Here is a 25,043-nt window from a genome sequence, read left to right as displayed (position 1 = left end):
CACGCAGCCTTGCTTGCTCCTCATGGACTTTCGTCATACGGAGCGCCTTCTCGCTATAAAGGAAAAAGGACTAGCGGCAGATAGACGACGATGAAAGCCAGAAGAAGAGGGTGGGAAACGAGCGGAGAAGAGCGGCCGTACCCCAAGGAGATCCTTCAATGCCCCAATCAGGTTATCTGCACTTTGCAGTTCGCTCTCTCCCTTTCCAAGAATGCTCTGCACAGCTTGCTCGCTCGCTAGGTTGCAGGCTCCTCTGTGAGCTTGCCGAGAGACTGCTCGTCTCCCTGTCAGTCTGACCGACTGCCCGCCTACCTGTGTATTTGCCCATCCGCCCCGCTCCGTGTGCCGTGCCAGCGGGCTGATTGTTCGAATGTTCCCCCCTCTTCACTCCCTCGAAGAACTGTCTCTCCCCTCATCTATCTATCTATCTCCATTCGGTCATGGTCGAAGTCGGAAACGATGATCGCTGTTACGCTTCCGCTCTGACCAGCGCCGAAATCCGTTTGCACGGATGTGCCGGCCACGAAAATAATTTAGCACCGATTCCGCGCATCGGAATCCGCTCGGAAGTAGGCGAACATCTCCGATGCGTGGGATTCAAGGCGCCGCTGTTTTTTTGCCGCATGAATCTATCTCTAAGGAGCGTCTCGATCTGGCAATATCATCGTTTTCGATACAGCTCAGACGATGCTTCTGGATGGCTCACTGGGAGGCAGTGGAATCCGCGGTTCCATGCGTACAGGAACGCAGTCGACTAATAACTTACGAGGGAAACTTTTTGACCGAACATGTTCTCGCGCTCCACGGTTGGCTATTCATTGGAACTCCTTTCGGAAGCACCGAAGCAAGTCAATATTTTGCATCTTCTAATCCACTGTGTATGCACGCAGAATGTGTTGAAATGCTCTGCCAGCGCAGATGGTGGCCACGGAGGCGCAGGTGGGAAGGGCGAAACGCATGCCTATGCAAGAAATGCCTCCTCGGCTTGTTGCGGATCGTCGCTCGGAAGCTGGCTGGCTTGCTAGCCAGCTAGGCATGTATATGTGAAGCCAATCGGAATATGTTCACGCTCACTGGAGATGAAAGCCGTCGGCGCTAAAAGCGCTTTCTTACCACTGTCGAACCAGCGAATTCGACTTCGAAAGTTGCCTACCTGTTGCGATAACAGACAGCCTGCTTGCGCCGACATTTCAGTACTGAGGTTCGTTTCCGATCGGCTGCTCTCGACCGCCTCTGTCATGGCAGCACGAGAGCGTCGCCTGCAAACGCATCCTCCCACCTATGAAGTCTTGAAAATTTGTTCCTTTCGCATATGACAAGTACATAGTAGATCCGTATCAATCGACGGAGTGTGTCATTCGGTCCCTGACTCGAATCGATGTCGATACGGGAGCGATGGAAATATGACTTCCTAAATAATGATATCCATATTCCGATGGCTTTCGAATTCCGACGATCATTCTCGTAGACCTGCCCTGATATGTCCTCGTTCAATCCGAACACCCACATCTTGACGCCACGTAGAGCGAACAGCGAAACTAAGCAAGAAGCCAAAGCAGACAAACCAGCGACTCGGCTGTTGCGGCGTCGTTTTCTTCGTTCGTCGTTGATACTGCCTCGCTGCAAGATTAATAATTTTTTCGAACAATAAAAACGCCCAAATCGAGTCGCGACCCGGAACCGGGTAAGTAGACGATAGCGGTGGAAACGAATCGTTCTGGCGGCTGAATTTCATTCTCAACCGAATCCCGCCAGCGCCAGCGTGATCTCCAGAGTATCGGTTCCATTTCGGAGAGAATATATTCCCCAAAGATCTCCGTCCGAGCATCCGGGGATAGCCGTTCGAGAGATGTTCCGGCTTTTTCGGCTGATCGGTATGCCATGGGTTAGCACGGTGGGTACGTTGTACACATAGACAGTCTGCGCGTCCGACAGAGTCCATGGGACTGTTATTGGTGTTAGTTTGTTCAATGTCAGTCAATCCAACGTAAGGAAGCCTAATCGTGAAGCTCAGCGTTACGGCTAGCGTAAGCCGAGTTGGCAGACAAATCAGTCTATTGCACGAGGCTACAATGAATCGTTATCCTTAATCTTACTAATTGCGAGCTTAGCGTCTTCGTCGTTGCTGTAGGTTCTGCTATTTCTTGATCGTTATGCCGTCTACCGACCTGATTCTTTGAGCACGTTTCTTGCTCTTGCCACCGCTTGGTTTCCCAGAGGTCCGAGTCTTCGACTTTCGTCCACAGCGGTCTTGACATGGAGACGAGCCGGGGGCAAGGCCTGAATCTCTCTTAGAACGAACGGGAATATTCGTCGTCGTCCAAAGGGGTAAAGCTGCGACGCACTGGAATGCATCCCGAATGCGCTTTCTGAAAATCCCCAGTGTGAGCCAGTTTTCGATGCTGCCATGTATGCATGCATGTGGAGCCGAGGCCGCAGCAAACATCCAAGAAAGTTTCAGATCTAAATAGGAACGTAGGCAGGGTTTCCTGTATGGCTTCTAGATGCGGCCAGTTAGCTCTCTGATGGGGCTGGCATCGGCTGGATTGTGACGCCACTCCGGAAGCGGTGGGGACCGGGTTGGACGGACGGACGGGGCTCTCTGCGCTCTTTCTGTGCGTCCTGTGAGCTTCGTTCGTGCTCAAAGAGCGCTCGCCCGCCCCAACTCGCTCTCTCCTTGCCATGATCTCTGAAGCGAAACTCCGGTATTCGCTATGGTCTCAGGGGCATCGAGCGCCGTGTTGCGGAGGAGATAACGCGTTCCGCGTTGTTGAACCATGTGTGTGATAATACGATAAGCAGCCTCACTGTGCAAGACAACTAACCAAAATGATTGATTTTAAAACACTTGCTGCAAGACTGCGAGGTACCTGCGATACAGGGCTCCTGCAAGATGCTCCTGAGACTCCGGAAGCCGATCGAGACAATCGGACCGGATTCGGAATATTCGGCTACCCTTTCCGCCACATCCATTCTGGAGCAGGTGGGACGACACAACTTGAAAACGAGTATCCGACCAGCGCAAAGCATGTCTTGCATGCGAAAAAACACGTCTAGCGAAAACGGAGCCAGAAATTGTGACTTCTGCGGCAGCTGTGGCTAATAGTAATTTGACTGCGTCGGTTTTTTTTCGCAGACAGAGGGTCACTTCTGTTGGTCTTGTACCACTCCACGTATACGTCCATCCACCATCGACTGTCTTCCTCTGTGTATCGCACGGGGCTTGCGTCAGATCCCCACTGTAAACAGCAGCGGCTGTATCCCAACATCTTCCTACTTGTTGGTCGACCCTATATCTTTGCGAGAGACCACTTGTTTGCTGCCCCGTCCTTCGATCTGTATGAGGTTTGGAGATCGTCTGTCTCCTCGGCACCGAGGTTCATTCGTGGGAGGCTTAGCACGCCTGTTCCTGCCGACCAAAAAATGAAGAGTTTCGAAACTACACAACTTAATGGGAATGTCTTTTTCGGAGCTGGGGCCCATAATCCGCTGAGATGTGCCATCTACAGGCAGCAGGCAAGAACCGGCGACGACGATCCTTGCACATCCCCAAGGGAGCTGAATGGGCGATATACTCTGTTGCTCCGTGTACGCCCGTGTTGCGGCTCGTGCCGCTGCCCCTGACCTATGCGATTCCAAGCCCGCGGCTGTGAATCAGTAACGCGCTCGATGTGCATTGAGACTCATTTTTGGAAGGTCGCTCCATCATTATCGGCGTTCTAGTCATCGAGGAGACGTTCCACGGTGAGTGGTCTGATTCGCCGGAAAGATGTCTTCCATCCCAGATGGGAGAGCACGATCTCTTTCTACGTATGTGAACCTCTTCTACTTCACGACTCTCTCAGGGTGTTCTGGTCGGGCCCACCCTATCTACCCGGGTATCTGCATACATCTGTGTTCAGTGTCAGATGAGTGTTTACGCTTAGCCTACGTACCTCGTCGGGAGAGTTCGGCGGCTTGTTTATCCTCAAATGCGACCCACAGTGTCCAGACAGTACGAGTCTCTCCCGATCAGTCTGGCTAATTTCACCCCGAGTGAGCTCCAGCAATTGAAGACTCTCAATACAGAGCAATCTAAACAAATTAAGAGATCCGACTGAGAATTGTTCATATTTATCATTGATCGTTTATTCTTATTCCGGTCTCGGAACCGATTGTTTGATTATGCTCAGCGAACAGATATATTTCCGTACTGATCTGTGTATATACCGGGCATGAGAAGTTTGCGCTGTATGTATTGCCGTCGTCCACATTGGAAACGACTGAATGATCGTGGTCGCTGACTGCCGCCTCTATTGTTGGAAATCACAGCCTGACAGAGTCGGGCCCGAGTTTCGATGAAAACACTTGAGACTTGTAGCTAGGACTTACCTCGCTATCCTGATTAAAGCTCATTGAATCTCTACTCATTAGTTCATCAATTACGCCATGAGTCCGAGTCAGTACGAATTGTTCCCCGCATCGTGGCTCAAGCAGTGGGAGTCGTGGGCGGGGAGCGGCAGATTTAGTCGTGAAGCATCGAAAGCTAGCAGACGGAGCGGCCGATTTCGGCGAGTCGCGTTTTTCAACTTGCTCAGCGTCGGTGTTCGGTTGGCAAGTGAACTCTTTCTGTCTTTTCTTTATCTACGCGTGTAAATATATCAGGCTTAAAAGGCCGCTGCCACCAGCACCGTCACCGCTATCATCATCGCTTTCAAGTCTGTGATGTCTTCTCTTACACGACAATTTCTTTTATGATGCAAATACGCAGGACCGACGGCCGCTTCCGACTCGACGGACAGCACGTCCGCATGAGGAGCCATCGCGACGTATCCGAGACCAGATTTCAAGAGAATACAAACAACCGAGTCTTTGAGGAGCATCGCGAAAGTCTTCACAAATGCGTTCCCTGGGCCGTCGACCGACCAACCTTCTCACCTTCATTTCTGTATGCATTCGTCAGGTACTATCGGGAAAAGCGAACCTGAGCTCGGGTTCCAGCGGCAACGATCCTAGTATCAGAAATGTTGTGTGTATTTCTGCAGATGTATCTCTGCCAGAATTTTCATCAATGAGAAAGTCGATGAAGGTGGTCCCATGTATGGAGCCAGCTATCTGTCGCATTCAATTCATCTCGTATCCCGGACTCCTTGGGATGAGTTGAAAAACGCTCAGACGACGGCACCGTTCCCGGTCGACACTTGTGCTGAAGTTGCTCGCCGGAAAGACGACCCTCCTCCAATTTTCCCGCGCGTGCTGTTCGTGCGTCGAGCCCCCAGCAGAACAAGTCGCTTGCCAGGCGAGCAGGCGGGCAGGCGGGCGGGTAGGCAGGCAGGCAGGCAGACAGACACATAGCCAACCGAGCACCGGCCCTCTCTTAGTGGAAAGGACGGAAGCTCCGTACGGTAGAGTAGAAGAGAAATGCTTTGAAGGTTTCCAATCTGGATGTGCTTTCTCTCGTGCGGTCACGCTCGCTCTTCCCGCATCACGTTCAGGTACGTCCGTTATAATGATAGACAGCTGTTACTTCTCCTTCGTGGATTTTCAATGTTTCAAAATGAAAATAAAAGTCAGAAAAATTGAGGGGTGTGCATAGTTTTTCTGGGAGCTGGAATGGCTTTCTTCCCGGAGACTTCCCCATTCCAGGAGTTCGCGCCAATGATGTGATATGTGCGAATGCCTCTCATTCTTGAGATGTCAACCGGAAGCGTGAAAACCGTTTCTCGAGAAGCGTAGAAAAAACTTCGATTCGCCGCTTTTCACTTACCGGAGTCGAGCTCGCTCACTTCCTGTGCTCCGTGTGTGTAGCGTGCGTGCCGCGTGCTTGCGGATCGACTTTGAGTGCGCGTAGAAGCGGACTTCGCATCCCGAACGACAGACTTTCGGAACGAGCTGCAGCAAGTGACGATGAGAGCGCTTCTTATAGTATCGGTGGTCGTCGCTTCGGCGACCTCAAGAACGTTCCATCGCAAGCACCAACCTTTGGAATCTGAAGAGGACGAGTCGAGCTTCTTGTCGATGTTCCAAGCGGAGCAAGCTCCGATCGATCCGTGCTACGATGATCGCGGCACCCCGAAACGCTGCATACCGGATTTCGTGAACGCGGCCTTCAGCCGACCCGTGGTGTCCACCTCCACCTGTGGCAGCCCCCCCACACGACACTGCTCCACGAACGCGGATAAGCGTGGCGAGCTGGTGAGGACCTGCGACATATGTGATGAGAGCAACGCGAAGTTCCGTCATCCGGCCTCGTTCCTCACCGATCTCAATAATCCCAGCAATCTGACTTGCTGGATGTCGGAGCCCGTCAACAGCCCGTCGCAGAACGTCTCTCTCACGCTTTCCCTCGACAAAAAGTATGAACTCACCTACGTGTCGCTGAGCTTCTGCGGACCGAAACCCGACTCGATGGCTTTATTCAAGAGCTCCGATTTCGGAAAAACCTGGCAACCGTTTCAATACTACTCGTCATCGTGCAGAAAAACCTACGGCCGTCCGACCAAAGCCGAAATCACGAACGACAACGAACACGAAGCGTTGTGCACCGACACGGGGAGCATACCCACTGAGAACAGGATTGCGTTCAGCACCCTCGAAGGTCGGCCGTCCGCTTATGAATTCGATACGAGTCCCGTCCTCCAAGATTGGGTCACCGCGACGGATATCAGAGTGGTTTTCAATAAACTCGTCAATTGGAATCAGGAGAACTCCGTCGAAGACGAGGACGAGTTCGATTCCGAAAACGAAACGGTGGCGAATGTGCCTCTCACTCAGAACCCCGACGACGGACAGTATTTTTACGCAGTATCGGATCTGGCTGTCGGAGGTCGTTGCAAGTGTAACGGTCACGCTTCGAAATGTGTCCACGATGAAGACGGACAGGCAGTTTGCGAATGCCGCCACAACACCGCCGGAAGGGACTGCGAAAAATGCAAACCCTTCCACTTCGATCGGCCCTGGGCGCGTGCCACAGCATCGGATGCGAACCCATGTGTCGGTGAGTCGGCGTCCGCTTCTGGACCGTAATCATTACTAGATGGAATCTTATACTTGAATATTCCAAAAATATTTGTATGCTCAGCTGTACGTTGGAGGGTCGTGACTTGAAGCCCTTCAACTCGTGGATATGTTCTGTGGCAAGCTCGGTGCTCGTCTCTCGTGGTATACGATCGAGCCGTACTCAGCGGCTTTCGTTCTCACGGTCCCAATAATGGGGCGAACGAGCTGCTCTTGAGAGAATGATACCTATCGTGAGCGAATGGAGCGCTCTCGTCCCTGCTTCTGAAAGTCGAATCCATCAGGGCGGATATACTTGGCGCTGCCCGGATCATACGGAGGAAACACGTGGAAGTTCTGATATGAAGCTCTCGCGAAAGCCCCCCTCCCCTACCATTAGCCGTCTCGTACTGTCGACCTCGATTCATTGATCGCTCAATATTCGCGCCACGCGAGCCTGCGTAACGAATTGGGGAATCACGGACATAATATACATGCGGCGGTCTCCGCGCTAACGCCCCGCGAATACCCGATACGGTGGCGCCCCGCAGTAATGCACTAGAAGCGACCAGCTGAAACGATCCGTTACGTCCGGAGTCCGTTCTATCCGAAGATGGGTTCCGATTCGGGATGGAACTCGAAAATTATCGGTAATACCGCTGCAGCCGTTCTCAGGAAGCACATGAGTGCAAATCCTTTGATAGGCTTTCGAATTTTCGACTCGCGAGACTCGCACAGGCCCGCTATGACTGATTCGATTAGCATGGAAGGAGATAGGACGGATGGGACCTGGGAATTACGGAGAACATCATTGACGTATTTCCAGTCGTTAGCCATGCATCTTAATGTGTATGTAATGTGCTACTTTATCCTCGACATCGCCTCCGGAGAGTCTTTTATGATCTTCCTGCGAATCCATCCATGAGTTTCTGAGCAATTATTATCTTTCCATCAGTGGTGCCTGTCGCGCGCATTGCGTTCAGGTCGAGTTTCTCAGGACAGACTAGCTGAGAGAATTTCTAGGGACCCGCTTCAGTACTAGTGGAAAGTGTATCAGGGGTCCATGTCACTGGAAAGCGCTTCGACGCAGGGGTCTCCGGAACCCTTAAAGGAAAAACCGCCGGAGACTACAGGCGAGAGACATTTTTGTCGTCGAGTGCCCGAGCGAAACTCTTCGAACGACTCGACACTAGACATTGGCGTCGCCATTCCGCAATTATCATGATTGCTGCCGTCGGAAACGCGCTTCTCTTCGATCGTCTCCCTTTGTTTCCGACGGAGTGGTTCACCTGCCGTCCTCATAGGGCTCTACTCCCAGCATTCGAAGTATTCACGTCATTTCCATACCTGCCCACCTCATGGAAAACGCAAAAACACGAAGGATGCACCCTCGATCATTTCTTATCATTCATGGGAAAGCTCTCGTGGAATCGAGATTTTCCGTCAAAGAGCCTTTATTCTGCAAAGTCGACTCCGTCCAATGAGGACCGGATATTGTGAGAAGATCGGAGTGGATCTCTCTCCATTCGATGCATTTCACAAGACTCTCAATAGAGCGGGGTCGACAGTACTTGTGACTTCCTTGATTGAATACGTCTGGATTGTGTGTTCTTCGTCCGACTATGAAATAACAGCTCGAGATGCCAAGCCGGAAGCCATCGGTCTACGGTACCGAATTAAGAATCTATAACGAAATGACGCAGAAAAGGATGTACGTGGATCGAATCAGATCAATGAACTTTCGGCGAAAAATCTTCTCTTGCCTCCGTGCAGCGAGGGGAATGAGAAACGTGATGCATCGCTCGCAGACCGTGAGTATCCCTCCTACGAACTTGTATCGTGGAGTTGGGAAGGAGATGAATACGCATCGGCGCATCACCGCAGCCTCCATGAGGGCTCCCATGTTTCGAGCGTGATGTTTGAGCCAAGTTCCTCAAATCTGCACTAGGAATCGGCGACCCGCGCGGAAAACCGTAGCGACATCATTTTCAGATGTTTCGAGCAGAGAAGCAGATACCGATAAGACAACGATTGGTGATGTGGTAGTGGGCAGAAACGTTTCCGTCCGTACTTGAGACTTCTCATTAGCGTGAATCTGTTGTCCGAGTTCCAATTCGATGACCTTTATCGGAGCTCTATCGGGCTCATCGAGAGCTGAGGCTCCAGGAAACGAAAGACATTTCTTCCGGTATATATCACAAACAATCGATTGCGTTGTAGTGGACTCCCTTCGATAATAATCTGCGAACGCACGGGAAATCCGACGGGATCTTTGGGGAGCTCCGATGATCCCACTGGCAGATCGAGTACACGAATTCTTCAGTCGTTACTCAACTCTGATGCCCCTTGATCCGAGCCCCCGCTCATGCCGATCTTTTATAAAATCGAAATTCTGTGTGCTCCACGAAGATGACTCCAGCGTATCCGCTCGAGTTTAGCGTTCTAAGCTTGACAAATTTTCCGCACTTGCGCTTCTACTGGCAGATGGATTCGCTCAGTCTTCTTAAATCACTCCCACTGAAACAACGATGAGAATGCTCGGTCGTCCTTACTTGTACGTACACAAACCTTCGCCACGGCCACCACAAGCGATGCCCGCTCCGGCAAATCGGTAATTGGTCCTCTTGCCATCGGAGTGGCGTCCGACTAACTCAAGTATCGTGTCATGAGCATCATCTTCATCATTAGTGTTCCATGTTGCCTCCTGTGCATCCAAATAGAGATGCGAAGCTTTAGTCGTTGACGACGGAACTCGGGCATAATATCCATACGATCCGGATACGCTTCGTCAGGATTCGTTTCGTGGAACAAATGATCGAGTCATTCCGAGTTATTCTATGAATTCCATTGGTGCCATAATATCCTGTCGGAGATCGTCTGGCCGAGCTCGCATCCTCCCGAAGCTGAGCCCGAAATTGATTTCGCTCCGACACAAACCACCAGCTTAGGTGACTATTTATGTTTGCTTCACTGTCTGTTATCAAATCTGTGTGAGCGCATGGCTGACGTCTCCCCGCTGGCATTCCTGTGTCAACACACTGATGGTTCTGACTCGCGAACGACTTGGGTGGGAGTAGTACATAGTAACGAGCCGCTTCCATTGACAGCTCGCTCGACACAACCCGAACTATTTTTACGTCGTCGATTGGCGATCGATATCTACGGTCCGAATTTCGAATCATGATCCCACTTCCTCTTTCCTCACGTGCGATTACCGAGGGTGCCGCAGATTTATGCAGCGAAGCGAAGACCGGAGTCTGACGAGTGATGCTTCCTTCCCGCGAAAATCGAGCCATCGCTCGATCGACGGGTATGTGTACCCAAGATGCAGCAATTCAGCACCGGAGTGTGTTCCAGGTCTTTGTTTCGGTGGTCGGGAGCTCATCTAGTGGGCGGAGCGGCCTCCCGGAGAGCGAGCGTCTGAACGATTGAGTGAGTGAATGACCAAGCAACCGATCCGCCGGCCGACCCATAGAATCACACGCAACATCAACAATGCCGACACTGCCGATGATAACGTTGGGGACCCCCGATCTTCAACGCCGATTCGAAGATATTAATCTGCGTTCTGTTCGTGTTTGTCTATCTATTCACCTTAGTTGCTTTGCTTCTACGTTCAACCCCACCCGTTTCACGGTGGGGCCGATACGTGGTGCAGAAGCGCCCAAGAGGATTAACTCTGATGCCGCCCGCCATCGCTCAGTCAGTCAGAGGGTAGACCAATCGAAGAATCCAGGTAGCGGTCGTTTGGAGGCAACTTCACGACAGCAGATGATTCTTCTAAATCGGGTTGTGGTCGACGGAAATGAATCTTTCTCCCCGATTTGAAATCACCGATAATAATGAATATCGGAATGGCAATCAAGAGCAATATAATTTCCTGGCACACAAGCCGAATTTGCCAGGCAATGATTGAGAATCGGACTCTGCAAGAGGTTGAGGAGCGTGAGATGAGTATCGTCAGTAGACACTTTCGTCGGCAGGCGTTTTTAAAGTGATGCAGATCGCGACTGTCCCGACTTTCTTCGGAGTTCATCGGGAGAAACGACAGTTCTCCTGCGCCGTCGAATTGACGCTGAAACATTAAAACACGATCGTGACTGAGGACATACTCCTACGAATATAAGCCAGGTTCGAGTCACTCCTCGTAAGTTGGACGAGCAGGCGATCGAACGGACGGATGAACGTTTGGGTGCCCTTTGGTGGACAGCCGGGTTTGTGACACCTCCGTCCGATAAATCACAGGGCCCCCAACGAGGGCTCGGTCGGATCACAAGCTGAATCACCGTTACGTGTAGCAGTAGTTTGTCGTTGGTTGTCTGTGTGTCCGTCTGCTCGTCTGTCTATGGTAACTAACTGACTGACTGAGTGACTGTTGGCTTGTTTTGCTGCTAGGTAGTAGTTGGATATAGCTCGTTCATCCATTCTTCGCTTTGTTTCATTTGTTCCTCTCTTCGGTTTGTTCCTCACAGCTCGTTCGCCCGTCTCGCTAGCGGTATGACCGTTCGTTTGCCTGAGTGGCATACTGAGAAAGTGACAAACCGAAAAACCATGGGGGGCGCCGGCGATCTTCCTACCTAGTCATTCACTATGATCAAGAGCCGCGATCAATTTGCCCGGTCGGAGCCGCGCGAATCATAATCCGATATTTGGAGGACATTCCTCCACACGATTTTCGCGACACCTCAGTTTACTTTACCCTCTTGGAGTAAAGACATTCCGGTATCCGCGTGTCGGCGAAGTGAGACTTGCATAGGTTGCTGTCGAACGCCGTTTATTGGCCGATCGAGTTATGGAAAAACATACGCTCTACGCGAGCGCAAGTGGGAAAGTCGAGTCCGGATGCCCGCGCAAGGGTATTTGGACGTGTGTTAGTGTACGTAGGAAATGCGCGGAGCGCTTCTGTTATAAATTTATTCAATAAACCACCAGCGCTGCGTCTCAAAACGCTGCCGCGAGGTGAATATCTGATCGGTTCAGCTTCGGCTTCCACTGAGCGGGATCTCGAACAAATTTGATTACCTGCGAACGGGAACGCTTCTGAACCTCAATAGACATATGAAACATGCGCTCGCCCTCGAGTAGAACCAGAGAGAAGAACGTCCAGCTCCTCCGATCTCGAAGAATCCACGGAAGGTATTTTCGTTGCTCCTTTTTGTCCCGCCAACTAAGATATCATGATTTTCTCAACAGAGTGCAAATGCAACGGCCATGCAAGGGGTTGCCGTTTCAACATGGAACTCTACAAATTGTCCGGATACAGAAGTGGCGGAGTTTGCCTCAAATGCCGCCACAACACTGCCGGACGCTATTGCCATCATTGCAAAGAAGGCTTCTACAGAGACCATACCAAACCTCTAAATCATAAGAGAGTCTGCAAACGTGAGTACACATTTACGCGTATGTTTGCAGGGGAGGAATCGGTACGAGCCGGGTACAGACGTTCCCAGACTCTCGACTCTTGTTTCAGCGAAATGCCGCCCACAGAGATGCTTCTATCCAATCGTAGACCGAAAATCGAGCCGGAAAGAAGGAGCTGCGCGATTTCCCACTCTTTGGTCCTTCCCTGTCTGGATTCCCCTGTCGGATATTGTCCCGCACGGGAAATCCTCCTTGAATGCGGTCTATATCAGCAGACATTTTGTGGGATTCCCGGTTCCTTGGCTCATCGAAAACAATTCGGATGAGCGGTAGCCGCAGTAGCACCGGCGCGGCGCTGGACCGCTCGAAGAAGTCAAACAGCCATTGACACCTCCGAAAGCGATCTTTAGCCCAATCGCCAGCGAAAACAGCGGGAGCTCATATCTCGGCGACCGCTGCCGTTCTATTGACGAGCAGCACCAGAAGATGTTCACGCACAGACGGGAATCAACGCCGCGCCGTCTCCCAAGCCGATGCCGCACCCAGGGCCAGCTGAGGTTTGTTGGACGCCTGGGTCTCTTCCTCACGCAGTCGCTGTGATACGCACGATGTGCTCATGGTTTCGACTATCCGACAGACATCTCGTGCCGACCGTGAGAGGGACCCAGCCGCTGTCCCTCGTCCTCGCGCGACATTCGATGCGGTGATAGGGCGATCATGACTCGGCATCATATTCATGACCGCCGGCGAGATTCCGCCAGGTAGCTGTATGTACATTTATGTATGTATACCTTGCGCTCGGATGAGCTCCTCCTGGAATTTTCGAACTCGTAGCGAGAATTTTTATGCGAAGCTAAAAAACTGTCGCCGTCATTCGCTTCCGACGTAAACTCAGACGCTACCCAATTTCCCGAGCCGATATTACGAGGTCTCTCTCGTTCTCCTAGTTTGGGGTTCCGCCATCCACCTCTCAGAGTAGAATGTGGCCATCTCGGGAAGACTCCGCGCAGATCGGAAAGTCTTTTCGAATCTTCGCGTTCCGGGTCAGCCTGCTAACAAAAAGCTGGCCCACTGAGAACGCCAATATTGTATCTGGAGTGCAGAGCACGAATCCTCGGCAAATTTGATTCAGCTGGTGAAAGGGAAACGCAGATGAAAATTTTAACTCTCTTCTTTATTGACCGCGTACATGTTCAGCTTCGAAAACTTGGTCACAAGAGTCATCTTGTGGCCAAGAAGAGGAAACAACTTATCTTCACCGATCCAAACTCGGTGAGGCGTTGAGGAACATGAACACGGCTCATGCGATATCATCAGAAACAACTTCTTCCCGAAGGGAACCTCGGAGTCTCGATCTCTATCCTGAGCGCTGACAAAGTGGTTTGCCGCCGGACGCTGTTTGGATCTTTCAGTCGAAAGTCCGACTGGTCGAACATTAAAAGAAAACGTTACCTTTGATCTATCGCGCACAGCCCAAAGGGGATGGAAAGGATGAGATTCCGAGAGGATAGTGGCTACAGAAGTAGAAAGAAGGTCTGAAGCGAACCGACCGCGTCATTGAGACGAGAGTATTGGCAAGAATGGCGTCTGTCTAATGAGAACCAGGCTCCTCTCAATACTGATACGAAAGTAATCGGGCTCTGGGCTCTCGCTGTGGAGGAGAGCTCGGAATATCCGTAGTATTCCGGGACATGGCTTGGATGAGGAATCAAGTTAAGGCGAGACGTGGCGCGGGAGTCAGTTTTGTCTTCTTCCTACCTTCCGATGGGGATATGAGAGCCGATCCAAAGGGTAGGAAATTCTATCGCGAGCGAAGTGTGACTCGATCACATCTCGCTCTGCGGACACTGATTCTGATGCCCGTGGTTTTCTCGGAAGCGTTCTGAGGCCGTCAACACCCGGAGGCGTTTTCAAACGGATAATGAATCGAGCCAACATTCCGACCGCCGATCGACCAGCGCACGTGACGACTATCGAAATGAGAAAGATCCTATCTTAGATCACTCTTCTCTCACACTACATAGAACTCTGGATAGGTGGTCATGAGAATCAAGAATATTAGATCCAAGGTGAAAATGCATCATCTGGATATCAGCAACCTCCGAATCCTGCAGCACCTCCGAATCGTGCATTCTGACCGGCGAACCTTGAAGTTTTCAAGATCAGTGGAGGCGTCACGTCGAGGCCTCAGCCGGAGTGAACATTAACGTGAGCGTAACATGGGGGTGTTAACGGGTGCGCTGTACCTTGAGCAATATGGAGAGGCGAACTCTCATATGATTTTTCCGGTATAAAAAGAGCTCTCTTGCTCGATGCTGGGCTGGCTCATAAAGAGACCTCCATATACTCAGCAGCGGAACTTTTCGCGAAACATTCTTCCGATGGTCATCTAGTAAATGCACTCGCTGCTGACAAGTTGCTAGTAGCTAGCATCTTAAAATCCCCCTCGCCTCCCCTGCAGCCGTATGATGTCCATGGTTCGATGCATCGAACGAATTTTCCACGAAACCCCGTGTGAGTCCTGCCTATCCCTTCCCGAGCTTCTTCATTCGAAAGAAGCGCCGAGATCCTGGTGGAGCATAGAATGTAATGCGAGAACCATGAAAAAAACGTTCGCTGCCAGTATCTCAGGGGGAACTTTTTCAAGGAAGGCTTGTCAGTCCGATAATAGGCGAGTTTAGGTGGTCCCTTCACCAAAGCTGTCGCAATCGGCTTTGCGCATATTGAAAGCACGCGCGCTCACACCGTCCCTAGGTACCGATATTTTCCGCTCCAACGAAATCCTCGTCATTCCTTGAGACGACGCGGAGAGCGAACAGGAAGATTAACAACTTTCCAACTCACCTCATTTTCGACTCGGCTTCCTTGTACGAGCTCGTTCGTGGAGCGAGAACGGTCGGTGCGCGGAAGCCCGCTTCATTCTCCGCCAGACTTTGATAGAAATCTCAACAGAGTAAGGGGAAAGCTCCGGGATATCGCGAATTTTTTCCCGGTTAAACTGCAGAATCAAACGAGCTATTAGCTCGAAGGCGCCTCGAACGAGGAAGTCGATTTTGAAGCATCCGATTTTTATCTGCAGCAATCGCACAGCGATGCCGCGATCGAGAAAATGCTGGAATTTCATATATATACTGTTACCGTTGTGAATCCAGCTCCATGTATGCAGGCACACAAGCAACCTCCGGAGCGAGCAAGATGCATGCAGGTCGCGCTGATTTCATACGCCTCTCGTAATACTATGCTCAACACCTCAATCGCTTCCTGTCTGAAGTCCCCGGCGGACTACGACAATGTCATTCAGCGGACCCACTCTCGGGCGAGTCGGCAGTCGAGCACAGGCGCACCCGGGAGAGCAGGCGAGGGAACAGTTCGGTAGTTTGTAATCGCTCGTCTGCCGAGGCAGAACTTCTGAAGCCGAATGGGACCACGATTCGCTTCTGCTCTCCGAGGGAATGATTCAAGCAACTACCGGGAACGGAATCTTTGCCCCGAGATTCACTTGTACCTCGTCGTCATAATTCGATTTCGAGCTTGGCTAGCGTTTCAAGCAATCGGAGAGGGGGGAGAGATTCTAGATCTCTAGGGAAGGTGGGAAAAAGCCGTTCTGAAGGTGACTGCGCTCGTTACGCGTGGCAAATTCGTTCAGTCAGCATTGGAGCCACCTCAAGAAACGTAGCAATCGTTGCAGGAGAATCATAAGGAATTTCATTGATATACTCGGCGTCGCTCCTTCCATTACCGTCGCCTGCAATTATCGGTCTCCGGAATGGCGCAAAAGATCTAATGGAGCTTGAGCTGCAAGAGAATGATGTCGGAGATGGACTTGCTCCGGCTGACATAGTCGATAGATGTCCTCGATTCCGTTGGGTGAGTGATGCGAGGTCACTCTTCGGATTGCTACAGATTCCTCGATTCTGAGGAGGGCTGCTTTTCGGATTCTTCCCCGCGATCCTCTCTAGTCGAGGAATGCTGACGGAGGGCTCATTCTCCGACCGAAGAGTAATATCGATACCCGGAAAAGATTGTTTTCGGCGCGACGCGAATGTTTTCCGCTCAAGAGAATAACGCTGACGGAGCGAGGGAAAACATTTTCGAATTCACTCATTCGAGGACGGCCGCGTCGGCGAAGCTGCCAGATAGACGAGAGGGGGAGCAGAGCCCCTAGATGAGGTCCTAATACTTCGTTGATGCGGTGGCGGCGGCGGCGCCCGCTCACTCCTTCCGCCCGCGTACAGCAGTAGCTCGAGGCTACACAATCTACCTCCGGATGTACTGGTCGGCCATCGTTGAAATAACACCGTATGAGATAAAATGGATGAGCAAAAGAGAACAAAAACGGTTAAACAATACAGTCGAATCATCGATCGAAAGAGGGAAAACGCGATGATATCTCCCGACCGGTATGCTCCAGGGCAATTTTCAATATTCGAACCAAGCTCACGTGACTCGAAAGAAATTCGCACATTTCGACACGAGGAATGGGGTCTCGAGATCGAGCTTCGAGAAATGGAGGTTCTCTCTCAGCATCTTTTCGTATATGATTCACGGAGTTCATTATCTGCGCAACCGCGATCAGGGAGCTTGAACCAGGCAGCAACACCCTGACGAAAGCATCCAGATCTCGTGTCACTCGTTTGGGTTTTAGGAGCAGCGAGCCTATTCAAGACCAGTCTTGATGACGAGCGACGTGGATATGGACCCATCCACGACGACGGGGAGCAAGCTTAAGTGCCGAAGAATGAGGCTGAATCTACTTCCCGAACATATTTATTCAGAAGAATGTAGCTCGAAAGCGACGTTGACGCTCGTAGGATACATTTCCGAGACATTCGCGCAGAAGGTGCTGCAAGAAGAGACTACCCGAGTAGAAAGAAAGGGCTGGGCTTGAGACTGGATTCGGGAATTATCGGATGCGAGAATCTTCTCAATTGTTCCCCGTGCATCGGTATCCGTCGCGCGGGCATCATGGAATGGCTTTCGAGATACGGAAGCGAAATCCGTCTGAGTTAGTCCTCTCCGGACGATTTTTTCTCTATTGGTTCCGGCTCCGTAGTTCACGTCAGAGCTCACTCCGAGAAGAAAACGTCTGTGCTCCTTCCCAATGTACACGCGGAATGACTCGATGTCCCCCCTGAGCCATCCCTCCGTACGCCCTGCGGTGGTCATCCTGTCTCCGCTGGCATCACGATCGCCGCAACCGCATACGCTACCGACGATGCTGTCCATAGGCGGCTGCGATTGAGATTGGGTTTATCCATCTTGCTGGGAGTAGCACACTGAAGCAATCTTTGCAATCCATCGTAGAAATTATTATCCGGAGCGAAGCCGAAATAAATATTGAGAGAGGACTGATTGACGGAGTGAAGGGGAGACCGGCCTGCCAGTCGGCTAACCGAGCGACCGAGCTATGCACCGAAGCCTCCCGCCCACAGCGACCGGCTCGTGATGCGGACTTCTCCTATTCTCTTTTTCCCCGGAAGTCCCCAGAGATGTTTCTCATCTTTTGGAGTATATCTCCGCGGTGACGCGTTTTGATCGATGGCTCATCGATGGCACGACATATATTATTCCATACGGTGGGGAGCTAATCTCTTTCTTGTCGTCTAGATGGGACAGTCGTCTCTATCTCCACTCGGGAGTGCCTTCCACGCATCTCGATCTTCGCAGGGATGGAACGATTGTGCTAGCGAGAGTCGCGGAGTCTGAATGAGCAATCCGCACCTGCGGGAGCTAGCTTTCGTAAGGATCGAGGCCAGCGTTCAGAGGAGCATGATCGCGCTGATGAAGCGATGCTACTTTCAACATGACTGACATGAGTTCATTCCTTGAATGTACTCCTCCGTCAACTTCTTTTCGGGGCAGCGGAGCTCCATCGAAGTCGATCGAAATACTTGTTTTTGAACTATCGCTCGCTGCGTTCACCAAAGTCTGAGCGGATCCGCGGAGCTAGACGTTTGGAAAGAATTCAGGAACGTGTGCGTGAAGTGACTTGCGCTTGCGTTTGATTATCTCCGGGACTTTGAAATTCAAATCAATCCATCGCCGAATGGGAGAAGTCTCTGCGGTACATACATATGCTATGGGCTTCCGTTTTTAGCCGACTGGGAGCCTGCGCGGCGATTGGCTCATTGGGTGGTGGGTGTCTTGTCTAGCCGTTTCATCGGTAGTTCGCTCGCTTCTTCCCTTGGACGCTTCGTTATTCCTGGTCACTCAGTCACTCATCCGCTATCATCCTCCGACAAGCTCCTGCAAGTGATGGCTTCATAGCGGAATCCCGGGGCGACTGATCGAGATTTCTCTGAGCGGCCTTAATGACCGCCGAGAATTCAGAGGCGGGCTCGAGACTTCGTTTTGCTTTGCTGCCAACTCACCCCGGAGTCGTAGCCCATGGAATCTTCCACGAGGTGCGAGGCTCTCTAATGGTGGGGAGCTCGTTCCGGTTCGTCCGTTCCTGGATTCTGAACTGTTGATCATTTCTCGTCACAGGTTTCCGGACGGAAACTTCTGCCAACGAGGGAAATGGAGAACTGGGATAGCATATTATGTTCTCGATAATTTGAGGACGAAATCGAGTCCAGGGATCCCCAACGACATCCGTAGTCGCCGGACACTGTGCTGGTAGATGGGTCGGTGATTTCGAGAGCGCTAAAAACCGAGACATCCCAGTACAGCCAGAATCTCCGAATGGAACCTTCAGAGTCGAAGATTTGGATTCATGCGAGCGAGCAGCGGATAAGTTGCTGCGGCGAATGTCAGGCGACCGGACGGCTAGCAGGCGGTGGGGCTGTTGAGTCGCCGCGCCGCCGGGGACGCCGATTTCTCCCGTCTTTACAGCCCATCGAGACGGGTCGAGAATTTCGAAGTCATCTTTTATCGTTTGCTCCTTGAAGCTCTGCTCCCGTCGGAGTCCTTAAAGGACATACAACCCCGAGGTGGAATGCATCTAATACAGAAATCCTGATACCGGTGATGTTCGATGGAACACTGATCAATTGCAAGAATTGGTTCTCTACTCGACGGACACCGTCTGGGTTTACGAGGAAGATCTCCCGAATTACTTGCGTTACGTGCACCCTTATACCCCGAGTATATTCCATAACAGGATAAGCGAATGGAAATCGTGCGGCACCGGGGAAGAAATTTCGTTCTCGTTGGCCCACCCTCTGCAATATTCGTCTCATAGAATGCTTGTTCCCCCCCTAGCCATAGTCGTTTAGATATCAGACGATGAGGGCTCCCGTCGCCAGCAGCGGAAGGAGCCTTTTTTAATTCGAGTTTTTCTCTTGGTGTGGGATTTCATTCGGGCAACTTTTGTTCGCGATTCCCTGTGCTAATTACGGTCTTCCGCCCTCCGCAGAATGATGAGGAGGAGAGATCGGAAAACGACACAGGAAGACAAAGCGAGTGAGCTGGGCGAAGCTCGAACATGTATGAGCGCTCGCCGGGGCGAAGATAAAAGTTTTACCTAAATTTTATTACCCGATGCCCCGCGTTTCCTCCTTCTTGCCGTCCGCCCGCTCGATGCGATGAATGATGGATAGCCTAATGAGAAGCAATCTGTTTCCGATTTGTCGCTCGCCTCTGGCCGGGCAATCCGTTCGACCAGGGGACCGCGCTAGCTCATCCGCTCGAATACGTCGCTCGTTACCACTCCTGTTCCTACCCATTCTCGTGCCACGTGATTCCTTTCGAAAGTTCGCCCAGCTCCGTGTCGTGTTTCGCGCTTGCTGTGCTTCCGGGACTCGTCTATGGGGCTCTCGACAGAGGGGATCACGCAGGAGAGACGGGCGTCTCTGATAGGAATATCGAGCGAGTGCTCATTGATTCGAGCAAACGCAATCATTGATTCCATCATTGCCCGCTTGATCATCTCGCTTGGAGCTCCTGTCATTCTTTCGGGAGAGGCGCATAGGCTTTCTTCCAGCAGAGGAGTCAACCTCTGCGTGGCTGGGTCCCACGCGACCGGTAGGAAGTAGCAAACGGAAGAAAAAGATGGGACAATAAAACCACCTCGAGTCGACCGCAGAAGGAGCTGGAACCAATTTTTACAGAAGTCTACCGGTAGGCAGCCTCTGTTGCTGGACCGCAGACTGAGCGGGACTCGGACAACTCGAGGCGGAAGTTTAGTCACGTAGCCGGCGCCCGCCCTGAGCGCGAGGTGCGAGCCGACCCAGGCCTTTGCAAGTTGCGAGTCGATCACTTTGCTTCTAATTGCTTTTGACCGACTCGAAGCTGCTGGGCTTTCTTCCCCTGCTCGTTCAGTGTCTTCGAGGACAGGTCAACTTGTCAGACCGACCCAAACTCCCAAAGCGGAGTGTGATTCACTGCGAGCGTCCGGTGGGCACAGCCGTTCATACATAGGCTATCGTGAAGAAATGCGAATGAGGGGGCATAGAGGAATCGTTCGACCGAGAGACGCTCCGAGTTTCCGGAGTCCGGCACCGACAACGTAAACCAAACTAGCCAGAGCCGGGGGTGTTGAGAAAAAGGATGGGTGACGCATTTTGCCACAGGATCTCGTTGGAACCGGAGGCGTCGGTCGTTATTCACGACGATCTACGGTAGAATCGTAGTATGGTAGCACCGCTCTAACGAACCCAATAGGTCCTTTGTCAGCACGCGTTCCCCGGTAATTTGCATGCTTATGAAGCAATGTGGATGAGCGATTGAGTCCGCTTGAGAGACGAAATGACCGGCGCTTTTCATTCCCTCTCGTTTGTCTGAGCATCCACTTCCACCTCTGTTTGCGATGAAATGATGGCGGCTCAGAGGTGATGTATTGTCGCAGCCTGAAGCGACTGTCTGAAAGCGTTGCTCAAAATGACATATTCATGAGCCATGCGGACGGACTCGTGTCGGTACAGCCGCCAATCTTGGGCGAGCCACGAGAGGGCGATGGCACTTGCTCACTAGATCAGTCTCGATATGAACAAGACGGTCAGAGGCGGTCAGAGGCGGCCAGAGGCTAGGTCAAAATCATGTATTAGCCTTGGCCCAATGTCTTCGACGAACGAGCTCCGACCGACCTCTTGCCGCGTCCCATCGCGCGAGCGATCGGACGTCGACCAGTGTCCTCCGTGAAGCATGATTCCATTGTGGAGATTTCCTTCATTCATTCCCGATTAAATTTCCAGCTTGCGAATGCCATCCAGTTGGAGCCTTGGGCAGGACATGCAACATGACCACGGGACAATGCCCCTGTAAGGACGGCGTGACGGGACTGACCTGCAACCGTTGCGCTAAAGGATATCAACAGAGTAGATCTCCGATCGCTCCCTGCGTCAGTGAGTATCCCTTCGTTCGCCTTACCCCGATGAGAACCATGGGTGATGAACGTCCGAGTAGCTGGAGGGACGAGGTAGGAGAACTTCATCGTTACGATGTCCACCCACCCCCTTCCCCCCTTCCACCATTCACCTCGAGCGATATGTATTCTCGCGATTAGATCCGAAGTTTTGTCATGTCTCGCCACTCGCCTGGAGTAGCACTTCCTTCCTCGGAGGGCGCTTCGGTATCTCAGGGAACATTGCGCCTCCTGTTTTTTGGGAAGAAATCTCTCAATGCGTCGCCTGACTCCCTGAAGGAGGGGAAGCCGCGCGGCGGTATTCTCACCTCATTAGAAGATGCCTGCTCGTACGTGAGGGGCTCGGAAAATCCGGGGAGCGGGAAGACAACGTTCGACCAATAGCTTTGGTTGCTGCCGATTCTCGTAGCCGTATCGTGATTGTTAGCTCCGCAAGTTCGCCTGCATAATGGCGTGGAGAGCTACATGCAGGGAAGCTGGGTCAAACGACTGACTGAGCCTTCCTGCTTGCCTGTCGACGAGGGAGCGGCCGGTGAGCGAGCGGAAACGGAGAAGCCATTCTGCTTCGATGGAGCAATTTTTCATGCCGACAATCTCCCACCTCAGGTAGGGCAACCTCAAGCGCTCGCCCTGTCGTTCGCTCGCATATTCGATTACAATCCATCCTCATGGTCTCCCCACCTCCATGTCGGCTTTTGCTGGCTCACCGAGCGCGGAGGCGAGCAAACAGCCGACTGTCCAATATGTGGCTATCCGCTCCATCGAGCGATTACCCTCCTATACGAGGAGTTCTGAGACTCTCTGGGAGATCGGATCCGTGAAACTGATTCTTGAGGATATTCTGCATATGTTCATAATGACCGAATGACGTGTCGACAGAAATTGACGAATGTTGACGGCGACAGTCGTCGCAAACATATTATGTGTATGTAGGCACCATGTATGCAGAATAGCTACGGACGGAAGCTCCGTGAGCTGTTCCCGGTGGCCCATTCCATAGTCAGAAGGCCTGAGAATCGCCCGACGACTCATCGAGATCACGTCGGGAAGTTCCGTTTTGAAATCGTACGTTTCTCGAGGGATGCCGTTCCCCGACGGTCTCAGTATAACATATGTATCTCACACAGGAGAGGTCTCTCAATCGTTGTCCGACTGAGATCGCTCCAAGAGCCTTGTATTACTCGCGAAAATCCTCCTTATCGAGTTCAGTGTCTCTTGGGGCGGAGAAACATCTGCACCGGAGGTTGCGCGCGACTCAGCGACGCACCCGAAGGAAATGTCGCGCGGAGATATCCTGGGCTCTTTCGATAATGTTAGCGGAGCGTTTCAGCCATGACTTGGCGGTGTTCCGCGCCACCGTTCCACAATCGGAGGGTCTCAAGTTATATATATTTTATCAGCCTATCTTCGCCGCCGTAAGCAACTCGTGACGACGATCCTTTGTCAGAAGCGGGAGCCCCAGGCTGTGAGCACTGATCACAGAGATTAAACTCGAATCCTCCTCAAAAGCCCGCCTCTCGTTCCGCCAGCCCACGTTGAAGCTCCCTGATGAGAGCGCAGGTTCCATCTCTGCAACGAGCTCTGTAGGATTATGTATTCTCGAGTCGATACGGGTCAGCTGGTCGTGTTCAGTCCAGAGTACGCCATTCTATTTCGCAAGAGAGGAAACGCCGAATAGTTGCGAATGCGTCCGCCCGACCGCCCGAACGAACGCTCGACAACAGCTTGTGTTGGCATTCTGACTTAACGTCTCATAGAGAAGGAACCTGCCTAGAGACTTCATACGGGCGAGGGCCGTTCAGAGAAACTCGTGAGGTCGAGTAATTTTAATTCTTTGCTGCTGTTACCGTCTTCCTCTTTCATTCTGCCGGCTTTGTCTTTCGCGAGGCCCAGCTGGCTTTGTGGTGCTTGACGGAATGAAAATTCCGGGGACTCGTCTAAGATTCGCGGGGCCTGGAACAGTGGCTACAACTTTTGATGTCGCACTCAGTGTTCGCTCCCGCTGATTTGAGGTCGCACTTTCGCCCGGGTGCGGGTTCATCGGTATAATGGGTTTTTATGGAAAACGACAGAGAATCCCCGGAATTCGGAGACGGAGCCATGACCCATGACTCACTAAGCAAGACATTCGACAATTACAGAGATACCTCAACTGATTGAAGCGCCATTGATGACCGCGGACAGTCCGGGTAAGTTTTCGGCTGTAAAGTAGGTGATTCCACGTCGATATTTCCAAGGAGAAGATTACTTAGCGCTCTTTTTCTATCATTGGATTGAATCTATTTTCCTTGATCCCATTCGAATTTCAGCGAACACGGACACCGATGTGGAATACGAAGACGATGAAGAGGCGAGCGAAGAGGAGGGCGACGAGTGCATGGATTGCCAAAGGGAGAGCGCTCACCTCACTTTCCGCAAATTTTGCAAGAGGGATTTTGGTGAGAGAATTACTGTACTATACTGAGGGATTTCCCTTGGGAGTCTCGCCGAATCCTTTAGCAGCTTCTGATTGCCAGTGTTACCGAATGCTGATCTCTCAATGATTCCAACTGCATTCACAGCCACCCAAGTCACGGTCCAATCCAAGGAGGCCTTCGGAGATTGGATTCGTTTCACGGTTCTCGTACAGGATGTTTTCAAGTGGGGTGCGTCTAAGGTCCGGAAAGGCTCTACGGATTTCATCTGGGTGCCGCAAGCGGATCTTAGATGCAAATGTCCCTTGATACGCATGAAAGGATCGTATGTTGTTGTTGGTAAGTGCATCCATCGATCAGATATCGAACCTTGGAGGATCATCTCAATCTACTCGCCAGCGACTGAGATCGGTGGTGGCAGATGCCTCCCGCGAGTCCAGTATCCAGAGACTGAATTAGACGCTCCCTTTCGCAGGCTCGAATCAAATGCACGGAGGTCAAATGAGCATGACGGCGGACAGAAACAGTGTGGTCGTCGATCACAAGGAGAGCATTCTCCGAAGACTGAAAAAGTTCGCCTCACGCCACAGGCGATGCAAGAACTGAAACCGACGAGTGTCTATCGCTACTGCATACAGTTTTGGATCGACCCTGTCGGCGGGTTGATCGCAAGGAAGCATGACTTTCGGCAAATATTCACTCATGAGCATTTCTACCTCTTCATGATATCCAGCTTCGTGGTATCACCTTGGGTATACTTCTAGAGTGTGTCAACTCCTAATGGAGTGTGCAATCCGCGGTGTGTCGATGTTGTGATTTTTACCAAATGCAAACGGATAGTGCCAAACAGGGAGAGATAATCAAAAACAGGGTTGTATGCCGTTCGATTCGGACTAGAGCTGACATCTCTGCTTACTTAGTAGTACCGGACGCTCGTATTGGAACATGAGCACCTGGAGTAGGGGGAAGGTAAGGAAGGGAAACCCAGC

General features: G+C 51.8%; 1 protein-coding gene across 1 annotated transcript; it reads left to right on the top strand.

Moving 5' to 3' along the window:
- The first annotated feature begins 5,417 nt into the window (after positions 1-5,417).
- On the top strand, positions 5,418-24,660 carry NetA (Netrin-A). The gene is made up of 8 exons (XM_029111359.1): positions 5,418-5,474; positions 5,626-6,976; positions 12,169-12,357; positions 21,471-21,620; positions 23,782-23,829; positions 23,950-24,078; positions 24,202-24,393; positions 24,530-24,660. The coding sequence occupies exons 2-8, from the start codon at positions 5,887-5,889 to the stop codon at positions 24,658-24,660; spliced, it is 1,929 nt and encodes a 642-aa protein (XP_028967192.1). The 5' UTR covers positions 5,418-5,474; positions 5,626-5,886.
- Positions 24,661-25,043: the final 383 nt, after the last annotated feature.

This window comes from Galendromus occidentalis, unplaced genomic scaffold (genome assembly GCF_000255335.2).
Source record: "Galendromus occidentalis unplaced genomic scaffold, Mocc_1.1 scf7180000077436, whole genome shotgun sequence".
Classification (NCBI taxonomy): domain Eukaryota; kingdom Metazoa; phylum Arthropoda; class Arachnida; order Mesostigmata; family Phytoseiidae; genus Galendromus; species Galendromus occidentalis.
Note: the sequence above shows the minus strand (reverse complement) of the source record. Positions and strands in the feature narration are given on the sequence as shown.